A 14382-nucleotide genomic window follows, 5' to 3' on the forward strand; every position below is an offset into this window, starting at 1 on the left:
TTGCTGTGACTATGTTCTAGAAATTGAATTCATTTCACCATGCTCTCTGGCGTGACAAAGCTTAAAAGACATACGTAAGACACCCACCCCGTCACACAGGCACTGGCATCCCCAGCAAACGTGTCATTTCACCCCGTCCGCTAAGGCTAATTGTCCAATAGGGGGGCTCCAAATGCCATTTCACAATCGCTGCCTGTCAGGAGGAGGACGAGGCTAATGGAGCGTCTCGCAGACAGACCACAAAACCGCTTTTCCTAGACTCGCGCAGGGCACTGCCCTTTTAAATGATATTAGATTTTTAAAACAATAGCAAAACTATCGTTGGATGTGTTTTTTTCGGCAGTCACATAGATCCACACCTAGAAGGGAAAAAGTGAATGTCATTCACCGGAGGGAAGACTACCGGTTTCTTAGGTGTGTGGCGGTAATTTTATGCCCCCATTCCCGGGTGTATTTATTTCTCTCTTGCTGGTGGGAGGGGCAGCCTCGGTGGCAGGCGGCCCAGGGAGGAGCTGCGAAAGAAGACAGCTTTCCTCAGCCGCAGGAAAGACAAACAAGAGTGGATACCGCGCATTGTGCATTTATATCCAGCTCTGACTTACGTAAAAGGAAGAAGAGGTGTCGTCGTGATTGTATGCTTGTTTTCCCTTTGCAAGGTTTCAAGTTCAATTACAGCATGTTTCTGCTGGTAGAAGCACGGACAGGTGTCTGAAGGCGGGGGAGGGAACGTCCAAGCCAACCCCTCCCTCAACTGGCACAGCATTTTCGGCACACCATCGCTGGCGACGAGGCATAGGGCAGGAGCGCACTGAGAAGCCTAAGCATCTGCATGCCGAGGATGGAAGCAGCGGGCTGGGGGTGGGGCATACCAGGACCCCCTGGATCTTGATGCAGTGATGTGTGGACCAGCGGAGGCGACTGCTTGAAACCAATGAAATACACAAAGCTGTTCCTCTGCGATGAGCACCGCACTGCCACCATGGGACCCGGGGTTCGATGTCTGTGGCTGAGACCTCACCAAACCGCAAGGAGCACGGGGACAGGTAGCTGGAAACTTTGAGAACTGAGAGGTGGCCACTGGGGTGACAGATGGGGACGGTGGATAGAGGGCAACCATATAAGACAGTGCCTCGTGCCACTCATTTTCACCCTGATTCACCCTCTTTGACAATCTTCGAGCAGGCATTTCGAGTGATTTTTATGTGCATAGATAGCACAGCCCGATTTTCTCGTCCAAGCACACTCTTTTTAAAGGGCACACTGTGATTGCAGGGCTAAAAGACCAGCAATATCGCTGCTGGGGCTCCAACCACTAGCGTCCAGGAGCATGGATTTAAACCGGTAGCACTCCCACAGCCAGATGCTCTGAGCAGTTAAGGAACTCAGACTAATCCTCTTTCTAGCAGCTTTACAACAACTGGGTAAAAGAGCAGACTGATAGATTCTGACGCCGAAACTCTTTTCACGCACACCGCTGGAAGAGGAGCCTTTTGCACTAAAAATATACAACGCCGCTTTGTTTGAGAAAAACACAGCATCGCTAATTCACTTCAGCTCTAAGTAAGTCGTTGGTGGATTTGCGTTAGATGCCGGTATATCCTCTCTGTGGGTCCTCAGCTGTCTTATTTTTTTTGCATTTTTACTGAGCCCGTTTCCCGCTCCTGGTGGGGGCGGATGGGAGAAATCCTGGCTCTCGAACTGTCGTGGCTCTGAGTTGCTGAGGAGGATCAGTCATTGCAAGCTGGCCTGTCAAACAAACTCCTTCCTCATTGTTTTCAACAGGTTTTTTGCTCTAATGGAGTGCAGCTCGTTGTTTTCCTGCATCCTGTGTTCTTGATATTGATTTCTCCAACCCCTCTCCTGATATTTTACACTCCATTTGAGCCGCCCCTACGCTACACAGCCTCTCCCTACCGCCCCCTCCCCAAGAGAGCCTCCTCGGGCCCACCCCAGAGCCCCGGTGCGCGCGTCCGCAGGGGTGTCGCCTCGAGGTCTATGATCGAATATCCGAGCCTGGCGGGATCCCCGCACGCCTGGCCTCCCCGATGGTGTTGGCCAGGGTCCGAGAGAACCTCAGACCCCTCTGCGCGCGCCTCCTTCTCCTGAGCTCCCTTCGCACTAGGATGTTGCGGCAGGTTCTGCACAGGGGACTGAGGACATCTTTCTCGAGACTCGGCCACTTCATCGCCAGCCACCCGGTGTTCTTCGCTTCGGCTCCGGTTCTCATCTCCATCCTGCTGGGTGCAAGCTTCAGCCGTTACCGGATAGAGGACAACGTGGAGTACCTGCTGGCCCCGCAGCACAGCCTGGCCAAGATCGAGCGCAACCTGGTGGACAGCCTGTTCCCGGTGAACCGCTCCAAACACCGGCTGTACTCCGACCTGCAGACGCCCGGGAGGTACGGCCGGGTCATCATCACCTCCTCCAGAAGGGCCAACATGCTGGACCAGCACCACACTGACCTGATTCTGAAGGTAAACCACTTCTGGGCATGGGCGGGAGGGGCTGGGACTGGCTACAGCCTTGAAACTCACCTGTCTGTGTGGGGACTCGAGTATGTAAATGCACCTATTACCGACTGCTTCTTTCCTAGGAGCACCTGTTACCTCAACACATGTTTCCTGTGCAGCCCAGCTTTTATCTTAATGTTTTTTTAGCACCCCCACCCCTGAGCCGCAGTCTGCGCATTTATTAAATCCGCGAGTTTGATGTTTGTGACAAGTTGGATTGGACGTGGTCACATGGCCACCTGATGTAGATAGATGTCATGCCTTCCTGGGCGTGCCACATTGCCAAAGACATAGGTCAGCAGTGTATGAACTATTGATCAGTGTCTTGGCATTGTGGAGTAAATGGCACGCGCCTTTCCACCACACTTAAAAATCGACATTATAATTGCCTAACCAGGCTTGTTTGCCAAGGGAGGTTACAATGAAGAGGCAGATTAACTGGTTTGGTGTTCTTTGAGCGGTCCAACGTATGAAGATCAAGGGTTGCACCATGGGTGCCACAAACGTGTTATAATTCATATTAAATTAAAATAATCCATACAGTCCCAAACGATATCCCGTTGTAAATATTTGTAAGTTGTTACACTCATAATTTCCGTATCGTAAAACGCTTAAATGCACCCCCCTAGCAATACTAGAAACGGAATGAGTTACTGAGCATGCATGCAGCCGACAGTGAACCTCGAAGTGGAGCTTCTGGCCTTTCAACCTTTTTCATAGGTTTTTGGACTTGTAACTTAGTTATAAGATGCCGAGTATGTGAACGAGATTCGCTTTAGATACGTCACAGGCAGCCCTTTGTTTTTTTTAACATATGGGGAGAGTGGGAGCATAACCCAGAATGTTTATCTGCCAGAAATTCCACACGACGTAATCAAATGTAAATGTTGCCAGTCGGTCCTTTCTAGGCACCATTTGCATCATTGTTCCTGTATCATATTTGATTGAATTGGGAGTGCTTTGAGACAGGTTATACACATCTAGTAATCTTTTTATGAGAAAAAAAGGACACGAAACCGAGAAGAATGGTCGTTTCTTCAAAGCAGGCACCTCCCATAGTCGTTGGCTGCCACGCCCAAAAATGTCATCCAACTGGTACATTGTCAACAGATAAACAAGAAGAGCTGTGATCTAATTACGGTTTCCCAAGTTGACCAAATGTGTCATCTTCAACAAATCCGCATAGCAGAACCGAAGCAGGCCCCACTCTTCCCAAAATTAGAAACAAGTTGGAACATACCAAATGCTTTTTGCAAGGTTTATACATCAATACTACAGGGTGCCCCATTCTTTAGCATCCTTTTCCTGGGTAGGCACCCCCAAGCTTCTTGCAAAAAATTGGAACAACAAAAGAGTTTTAATAAATTCTCATCAGTTGACAAACCTGAGTGACCTTGGGCAAGTCCCTTTGCATCTGTTCCTCCTTTGACCAAATATTATGAGTAGTAGGAACTACTTTATGACCAGGATTTAAATTACCTGCACAATTGTGTCAATTAAGGCAAACACTTTATTAACTAGTGGGAGATTCTCTTGATAGGTATTGTGCTTAAAGCTAGCCCAACAAATGAAAGCTTTGAAAATGTTCCAGACAGGGTAGAAGTTATCTTCTGAGAGCCAAAGGTCTCACTGCAGTATATCGTCCCCTATTATAATCTAGAGGGTACATTTCCAGAATTGGAAGTAGACCTGCATTTTAATGTAGCTTTCCTTTTCTGACCAAATTGTTTTGCAGATTTTGTCCTTCGGTGCACAAAGTTCCTAATCTTCCCAAATTTCGGAAAACCTACAAAAGGACCTGAAGTAGTACAACTTCTGGACTTTCACACTTTGTGTTCAGAGGCAATACACTATCTCCTTCTGTCCTCCTCCTCATAACGGTACTAAGTGCTGTATGAAGAAACACACCAAGACTGCTAGACTGGCATCATGATCAACATGTCACCAGATCGTAGTTTTGTTGCCCACCCCTTGACACCCCAAATGTATTTTAGTGAATCATGTGTTAGTTTTAGAAGAGGGATACCTACATTGTAATCTCAGATTATTCACTTTAAAAAACCCTTGCTGTCCTGGGCAAATCACTTTTTGTCACTGTACCTCCTTTTATTTAACTATGTGAATTGGCATTTGTAGGGAATAGGATATATGCTGGTAGCACGCTTTATAAAATATAGCTTGGCACAACCCTCAGTACTTTGTGCATAATCCCAGACAAGACAACCCCAACACCAACCACCTATCCCAATTTAGACCTGATCTATTTTGCTATTTGTCAGCCTTGAAACCAGGTGACACAAATTCTGATTCAGGCTTTTGTACTTGAACAGAAAACATGCCTACCGAAATATCACTGCTTCACTAGAAGGTCCCAGTTCTGTTAGCTACCATCACTCAGAGTGATTTGAAACATATTAACTGTGGGTGGTAATGAGTAAAGTGAATAGAATCCCATCACTTTGGACATATTCACCAAGATGGGTTCTTCCATAGCTTCACTGCCTACTCTAACCCCAACCACACTTCCAAATGTCATCTCATGGGTAACTTGTTGAAAGTCGCATCAGAAGATAAGTGTTTGACTTTCCGCATCCTCACTAGAAGTGGGTGAAAAACACCACCTCTCTGGCAGGGTTTGTAGAGTTTTACCCTCTCCGCTTGGAGTGCAAAATTCTGGAAAAGTTCTGCCAACCACCGTGTGGCGGAGAGTTTTCTCGAGCAAAGCTCACCAATGTTAAGTTGGCACAGAAGAAAATTAAGCACTAGATCCATTCCCAGCATGCGGCAGATCTCTACCATTTGCTTTAAGAAAGCTGCTGCTCAAGTAGAAAATCTACTGAACAGCAGAAAGAAGGAGCTCCCTCTGGCACTCTGCGTGGCACAGTTTGCATTGATTTTACTTTGCTGAACAAGCTCCCAACTCTAAAAATAAGAGCAACATGATGAATTCTGCTGCTCATGGAATTCAGCAGAATCGTGCACATTTTTTATAGAACTCTGCAGAATTCTGTGGAGTGAAACTCCATGAGTTCCGCCCACCCCTAAACCTCCCTTGACTGAATTACCACTGGAACAGACCAATCTTTGTATTAAGTCAGATTAAAAAAATCAATCAGGACATAAGGTTGATATGCCAAAAACAGGGAAAGGCCATATTGGAATGAGAACGCAGGGAGCATCAGTAGCACTTAACAAAGTGGGAGCAAACACAAATGTGAAAACAGCATAACACATAGGTAGAAGCTAATAAAGATGAGGAATTCTAGCACTACAAACAGATATTTGAACACCATCCTTCTAAAACAACCTGTCAATAACCACTAGAATAGCCCCAAAAATATAAGCAATTGCAAGTTTCAATTCTTATAAAGTGCTCACCCAAGAGGCTCAAAGAAGAGCTTGAACCATGTTGGCTCCATTGGAAGAAAGGGGAATCCACAACATAAATCTCAATTTCTTACGGTAGTGCTCCGATACTAAGCAAACATTTCCCAAACAATCTGAAAACTACGAGTCTTCATACACAACGCAAAACATAATTTGAGGGCATTTTCTAATCCTTTTGGAAAAACATTATGTACCCCATTCATAGAATACACGGAGTGTGAGTTTGATAATTACGGGGCTAGCTTTACTGGATTGAAAGTTGTGATTAAGTGTATTTGTGACACGCTTGCTCACAAATATGGCAATGGTAACTTGTACATATGCAATCTGACATGAGTAATGTACATCCACTGGTTGAATCCTTACTGTACTGTACTATATTGTGTTTTTTACAGTTACTTTGCATTTTTCAATAATTAAGTTGGAAATCACGCAGTTCTTATGTGAAACTTTAGGTGCAAGGAATAATAGAATGTCCAAAATAATTGACGTTAGACTCAGAAAGAGTCAGTAGTCTTCCAATACTGTACATAAGGAAAAGACGCACATAATCTACAACCACATTCGTGGGTCTTTTTGCTTGTATTTGGGAAAAAATAGGAGGGTCATACTGCTGTCATTTAAGGGAGTGCCCTTTACAAGAAGGAAAGGGCAAGGGCCTCATTTACGAGGCCAGGGGCGCAGGGTGGCATAGTAAATGCCTTGCTGTTCCACCCTGCACCACCGGGAAAGAGCAAAAATGCACTGTATTTTCAGATACAGCATATTTCTGTCCTCTCCCCCTGCGCTGGCACACAAATTACTGCCAAACACCAACACAGGCACCCTTGAACCATGGTGCAATGATGCCTGCATTGTGGAGGTGATTGTTTTTGTGCAGAAAGGGACACCTCCCTGCACAAAACACTCTTTCCTCTTTCAGTGTGTGCTGCAGAATGCACACATAGAAAGAGGAAAAAATGGTGAGAGATGCAAATATTTCTCCCTGTTGTGTCATTTGTACACCACCCCTGAGGTGGCATAGGAATCTGATGCATTCCCAGACTTGTAAATCTGGGAATGCGTCAGATTCCTTTGGGTTCCATGGGTGTTGCGTGGGGAATATCAAGCAACACCCATGTAACTCCCCCTTCATGCAGTGTTATGCGTGAAAGGCATCTATATTTACAAGGCCATGAAAAGCCAGGCAAGGTGACTTTGCGTGGCCTTGTAAATATGGAATGGCACACTGAGCCACCAGAGCTTAAAACAAGCATTTGTAATGCAGTAGGTCTAGCGTATTTCAAACAAGTTAATTGTCATCTTTTGAAAGCAGAGCCCACGAGCAAAAACAAAAGAAAACACAAGAAGAAACTGAGAAAAGACAGTTATCTCTAAAAAAAAAAAACTTTGCAATATTGTGCATGCTGGGCATTCTTTTTCCAGTCACAAGCCTTCTGCTTACGGGGCATTTGAAGTTAAAAACAACAAACAGTACCTCAATCCCGTTGGGAGCAACAGATGGGCACTAATTAAGTTCCATCAATTAGTACTTGATCACTTCTTCACACAGAAACGGAAGGGATGCTAGGTGTGCCTTGACGAATTATGAGGCTGTAAAGAAGAGTGCCACATGAACAAAACAAATGGTGAGTGACAGGCGGGCTCCAAACCCTGTTCGGAATGCAGCAGAGTCTCAACAGCGTGACACAAGCACAGTGCATGCACTCACAGGCTCAACCCTAAAAATGATGTTCCGGTGGTGCAGTGCGCCACTAGGGCCTCGTAAATGAGGCCCCTAGTCCAGTGATAATGGCATCTAAATCCCACACCCCTTACTTGTCATCTAATGAAAGTTTATCTCTTGAAGAGAAACTGAAAAGTGCCTCAAAAAGTCCTACAAGGAAACAGAATCCAAAGTAATTCACTCTCCTTTTTCTTTTTATATGTAGCCATAACGAGGGCACATTTCCGTTGACCAACAGTAAGATTAATGAAATGAGTGACCCCTCAGGTGGCTTAAAAGGCACCAAAGTAGTTGAAAATTAACTGTGAGGCATGCAGTACTGATTGCAGTCACCTAGAGGGCAGGTTCAAGAGCTAGTACCATGTGTTTTTATACTCTTCCAGAAACAGTAACTTGGGAGAGGGTGTGATATATGAGGTATGTGATGGATTTCATAGTTTAGGCAGATAGACAAGACAATGCCAGCTCCCACTGAAACATACCTCTTTGGAGCCACTTTTACCAGATATTGAGCTGAGGGCAGCAGTACCCAGGCTAGTGTGTAAGGAATACTTTTGTCCTGAAGACAGATGGGAGGATCCTACCCTGGCGCAAATGTATCCAGCAAAGAAACTTAAAGCTAATCTTGATCTGATTAGAAAACCCCTCCAGTGGCATTGGTTGCTTTTCTAAACTGCCACACAGTGCCGTGAGAAAACCCCTCCAGTGGCACTGGCTGCTTCCCTGAGCTGCCCCACAGTGCCCTTAGGAACCCCCCAGTAGCACTGGCTGTTTCCCTGAACTGCCCCACAGAAAAGGGGTGGGCTGGTCCATAGGTTTGGGGGGAGGAAATACAAATTAAATTAATAACACATTAAAAAAAAAAAACACTTATCTTCTCCACCACTGCGTGCCGCTCCGCTCTTCCGCCTGCTCTGCTGGCTGCAGGCAGGCACAGGATCCCAGCCTGCCCAGCGCCAATCGTGACGCTGCTCAGAGCAGCATCAGGATTGGCTAGGAGCGCCCAGCCAGGGCGCTCCCAGGCAGACTGAGAGCCTGTGCAGGCTGGCTGGAGAGAGCCCTGTGCACATGTGTGTTTGGCTGGCCCGAGTCGGCCAGCCAAACACACATGCGCTCTGATGGGGAGTGCTGAGCACTCTCCCTCACTGCTCGTCACCCCGTGGCCCCATCCCTTTTACAAAAAAACTATAATAAACATGGTTTCTTATTGTTTTTTAGTAAAAGATTTGCAGCTGCTGCTGCTGGCGGGGGGGGGCACCCTCCTCCGCCCAAATGGAGGAGCCTCCCTGGTCTAACAGTGTCTTTAGAAACCCTTCCAGTGGAAGCTTTCCTGAACTGTCCACAGTGCCCTTAGATAACCCCCCAGTGGCATAGGCTGCTTCCTTGAACTGTCCTGCAGTGCCTTTAGAAAACTACTGCAGTGACACAGGCTGCTTCCCTGAACTGCCCTACAGGGCCCCTAGAAAACTGCTCCAGGGGAACTGGCTGATTCCCTGAACTGTCCCACAGTGCCCTTAGGAAACCCCTTCAGTGGCACTGGCTGCTTCCCTGAACTGCCCCACATTGACCTTAGGAAACCCCTTCAGTGGCACTGGCTGCTTCCCTGAACTGCCCCACAGTGACCTTAGGAAACCCCTTCAGTGGCACTGGCTGCTTCCCTGAACTGTCCCACAATGCTCTTAGAAAAACGCTTAAGTGGCACAGGCTGCTTCCCTGAACTGCCCCATAGTGACCTAAGGAAACCCCTTCAGTGCCACCGACTGCTTCCTTGAAATGCCCCACAGTGCCCTTAGAAAACTCCTCCAATGGCACTGGCTGCTTCATAGAACATTCCCACATTGCCCTTAGAAAACCCGTCCAGTGACACTGACTGCTTCCTAGAACTGTTCCAGATTGCCCTTCAGTTTATGAAGCGGCTGCGTCACTTCCTTACTAACCTTATTGCGCGGTCTATCAACAAGAGTGTCAAGCCTTGCTCGGGGTGAGGGAGAGTGGAGGGCACTTTGATGGCAGTGAACACTTGCACATTATTAATAATAATAAAGACTGAGGCCTCCAACTCATTTCACCATGTCCCAGTTTATGTTTATATGTGATATACTTTTCCAATTTTGTTCATGTGAGGCAATTTTGCAAACCCGTTGACCCATCCCATTCAAGTTCATCGCCTTTTGGGTCGGTATGTTAATGTAACTCTAGTCTCGAATCGCCTTTATTCCTGACTAATAAAGCTTCTGACAGCTTAAGATCGTTCGACTAGTGTTTACCTTCACAATGCATATGGGAACCCATACCTTTATGCTTCACTGATGACGAGGTCGCAAAGAGTGAGTGCAGAACAATAATAAATCAGAATGTATGACTTAAATGTTTATGTGGCATGGATCCCTGGAACTGGGCACGAAGAAAGCAGCCCACACTAAAGATTTGCGCTAAAAAGTAAACTGGAAATGTTTCTGTGTATAGTAGCTGAATACCTCTGAACACCTGTTTCATAGTTGACTGAGGAAATAAAAGATACCCCCCTACTCTTGAAGACATGCAACGCTTTGGAGGTTCTATGTGCCCATGTCCTCCCATGACGAAGAACAGGGCACATGTTACATGCTACATAACAAAGTATTTCTCTGAGAATAGTTGACCTTGACGAGTGAGCTGAAGGGAAGCTTTCGATGTGCATCATAATAACGCCAAACATTTAAAGGGCGCCGACGGAACGCGAGAGCCCACAGTTTTTTTAAAATAACGTTTTCATTTGATTCAAAGAAAAAACACGAAGTACATATGTATCAGCACATTCATATTATTACATGCACTAGAAACCGTTATCACGAAACATATTTTTAAAGTCACGAATTAAAAAAATATATATTTTCATAAAAAGACAATAAAAATGTATTTAGATTTGCGAATAAATATATTGTAATTAAATGCAACTATGAAATACGCAAGTGTAACTTGAGCTAAAAAAAGTAATTAGTCATTGCAGCTAGCCGCAGCAGCACAATATGATATATGTACATATAACATGAATACAGTATATGATAGGCAAGGGTTGGTGCGGATCAGGTGAGGACACCCACTCCACCAAATGCAAACTGGAAACACCTCTGATGATGGACGGGAGAAGGAGAGCACAGGATTATTTTGCTATCTGGTAGATAGAGATGGGGCACATCAAAATGGGGGTGAAGCTGGTCTCTGCCTTTCGAGACCTAGATTCCCATATCAACCTGAGTCTTAGAGTGCAGAGACATGTCAAGAACTGGAGCCAAAAGAAGCTAGCAGAGGGTGTGAATGAGTACCAGAGAGGAGCCCCGTGACGCGCATTCAGTGACTTGAAACATTTATTTAACTTGAATGCTAAGGGGAGGCCAGGTGAGAGAAGATTGCTATAGAGGATGCCTTAGGTGTGTGGTCGTTGACCAGCGTTATATGTGCACTGTACAGCCACCGCTAAACAGAGAAACACACAATGAGCAGATTAGTGAGACGCCACGGTGGCTAAAAACTATGAAAAAAGCTAAATTGGACTGGCGACTGTACCAAACGAGTGTAATAAGTTGAATAAATAATGCCAAGTCTCTAGTAGAGTGAAAGAAAAATACATACTAGACAACTACTTTAGGCAAAATGAGGCCCAACTGCACGGTAAATACTGAGGAACTGTGGCTTAAGGAAGGGAGCAAAGTTAAGTAAGAAACAGGAGGAATATCTGTGTTCTCATGTGTTTCTAAAAAGAGAAAACAGGCAGGCGACTGAATGCATCTGGGATTCAACAAAAAGCCCCTGTTTTCCTTCAGGTCCACATACACGGGCTCCCATTAACTCTGGGACACAAAACTTGAAACATTTTGGCATGATATATGGATTAAAACAGCCGTATTGACAGTGCCTATCTTGGGAAAAATACGTGCAAAGGCCAACGTTTTTCTTAGGAGCCTTGCTTGTGTTTACAAAGACGGAGTTGGTGAACACCAGGTCTGCCTGGTTTTTAAGACATTGCATAACTCTTACTTCTATCACCCCACACTTCCTCTTTCTTTGGCTCAGTTTTGGAGATTGCCTTTTACCCTTGCTTCCTACCTATAACATTGTTTTCATAACTTTTGCTTCCTCCTTCCTTTTCTTCCTTCCTTTCTCATACTAGATCAAGCTCTGATGATCAAAAATAAGACTCGGTCTCCCAAAAATAGAATGCTGGTGCACAACACCTCCCACTTCCACCTTCACAAATTAAGCACTTTGTTTTAGACACATAAATAGCAGATTAGGGCAGAACATGAGTGTAAAATGCTGTTTTACAAGTTTAAGAAAGAATACATTGAAAGAATGTAAATAAACTGGTCATGGTGATACAACATCAGCTGTAAGGTGAAGAGAAGAACAGGTATGAGGATTCTGCCTTCTCTTGTGCGTTTATTTCTAGGTGCAAAAAGATGACAGCAGGTGATATTTTGCATTTTTTCTGAGAGCAGCAGTGGTAGCAGATCAGCATTGAATCATGAGCTGGTGCCTGCTCACATAAGACGGAAGGTCAAATTAAGTCAGGGAACTGAACAAGCAGAAAGCAACATGCACAATGATTAGTGTTTGAAATGGGGGCTTTGGTTGGCAGTCAGGTTACCCCCTGTCCAAGCAAGGACCCTCACTCTAGTCAGGGTAAAAGAGAATCACCATCAGCTAACCCCTGCTTACCCCCTTGGTAGCTTGGCATGAGCAGTAGGCTTAACTTCAGAGTGCTAGGTGTAAAGTATTTGTACCAACACACACAGTAACTTAATGAAAACACTACATAATGATACAACACAGGTTTAGAAAAATAGCAAATATTTATCTAAACAAAACAAGACCAAAATGACAAAATCCACAATACACAAGTCAAGTCTTCATGTAGTTTTAACAACACACTAACACTGTTAGCGTGAAAATGTACCTTGGGTGCACCAAAAATAACCCAGCACGGGCGAGTATGCGTCAAAAAGGGCTTGAGATGCATCGATTTCACTCACGAATGAGACCTTGCGTCGTTTCTCCTTTCGTCGGGTCAGGGCACGTCGTTTCTTCTCTTTCCAGGAGAGCGATGCGTCGATCCAGTCAGCACTCTTGGGTCCGGGCAGGCCTTGCGTTGTTTTTACACGCCCAGCGGTGTTTGCATCGGAAATCCAGCCGCACGATGATCCAAAAACCACGCAGCGCTCGTTGCGATCTTACAAGCCTCCGTCAGCGATGCTGCGCTTTGTTTCTCCAGCTCCGTGCGTTGATTCTTCAGTTGCATTGTAGGTGAGCATCGATTTTTAGCCGCAAAGCCGGTGGCGTGTCGATTTTTCAGCCACAGATCGGAGTCACGTCAATCTTTTCCCCACCCGGTGTTCTGTGAGTGGATTTCTTCCTCATAGGCTGCCAGCTTCTCTTTTCAGAGTCCCTGGAACTGGATGGGCACCACAAGGCAGAGTAGGAGTCTCTCCAGAGACTCCAGGTACTGGAGGAGAGAAGTCTTTGCTGTCCCTGAGACTTCAAACAACAGGAGGCAAGCTCTAAATCAAGCCCTTGGAGATCTTCACAAGATGAAAGGCACACAAAGTCCAGCCTTTGCCCTCTTACTCTGGCAGAAGCAGCAACTGCAGGATAGCTCCACAAAGCACAGTCACAGGCAGGGCAGCTCTTCTTCCTCAGCTCTTCAGCTCATCTCCAGGCAGAGGTTCCTCTTGGTTTCCAGAAGTGCTCTAAAGTCTGTGGTTTTGGGTGCCCTTCTTGTACCAATTTTCTCCTTTGAAGTAGGCCTACTTCAAAGCAAAGTCTCTCTTGATTGTGAAATCCTGCCTTGCCCAGGCCAGGCCCCAGACACTCACCAGGGGGTTGGAGACTGCATTGTGTGAGGGCAGGCACAGCCCTTTCAGGTGTGAGTGACCACTCCTCCCCTCCCACCTAGCACAGAAGGCTCATCAGGAAATGCAGACTACACCCCAGTTCCCTTTGTGTCACTGTCTAGTGTGAGGTGCAACCAGCCCAACTGTCAAACTGACCCAGACAGGGAATCCACAAACAGTCAGAGTCACAGAAATGGTATAAGCAAGGGGTGTCTTCATCTAAGAAAAGGGAAGGTTTAGGCTGAATTTACAGTTAAAACTGCACACACAGACACTGTAGTGGCAGGTTTGAGGCATGATTGCAGAGCTACTTATGTGGGTGGCACAACCAGTGCTGCAGACCCACTAGTAGCATTGGATTTACAGGCTCTGGGCACCTCCAGTGCACTCTACTGGGTACTTACTATTAAATCAAATATACCAATCATGGATAAACCAGTCAACCATACAATTTACACAGAGAGCATATGCACTTTAGCACTGGTTAGCATTGGTAAAGTGCTCAGAGTTCAAAAGCCAACAGCAACAGGTCAGAAAAAATAGGAGAAAAAATAGGAGGCAGGAGACAAAAAGATTGGGGATGACTCTGCAAAAGGGCAAATGTCTAACAATTAGGAAACTGACGTGCAATAGAAAGAACAGGTTACTCCTTTAGAGAAAAAGGCCAGATCATAAAACATGTTTGACTGGTGCTATTACATGTGTGTGATGGTAAGTAAGGCAGTTGCTGGTGCAAACTCCTTTTAACATTGTTGCCTTTGCTGTAAATACTTCCCTTCTTGACTATTGTAATAGTCTTTACGCTGGAAGCTCAAAGCAGCTACTTTACAAATTGCAGATGGTACAGCATGCGGTGGTCAGATTTGTGCTCAAACTCTCCAAACAGAGT

The 14382-nt window shown here is 45.7% G+C and overlaps 1 protein-coding gene across 1 annotated transcript in view; it reads left to right on the top strand.

Moving 5' to 3' along the window:
* Nucleotides 1–526: 526 nt before the first annotated feature.
* Nucleotides 527–14382, top strand: part of PTCHD1 (patched domain containing 1) — a 967974-nt gene continuing 954118 nt past the window's right edge. Inside the window, exon 1 of the mRNA XM_069204742.1 lies at nt 527–2474. Coding sequence (XP_069060843.1) covers nt 2046–2474 — 429 coding nt within the window. The 5' untranslated portion in view covers nt 527–2045. The remainder of the gene's footprint in view (nt 2475–14382) is intronic.

The sequence above is a fragment of the Pleurodeles waltl genome, chromosome 8 (genome assembly GCF_031143425.1).
Source record: "Pleurodeles waltl isolate 20211129_DDA chromosome 8, aPleWal1.hap1.20221129, whole genome shotgun sequence".
NCBI classification, from domain to species: Eukaryota; Metazoa; Chordata; class Amphibia; order Caudata; family Salamandridae; genus Pleurodeles; species Pleurodeles waltl.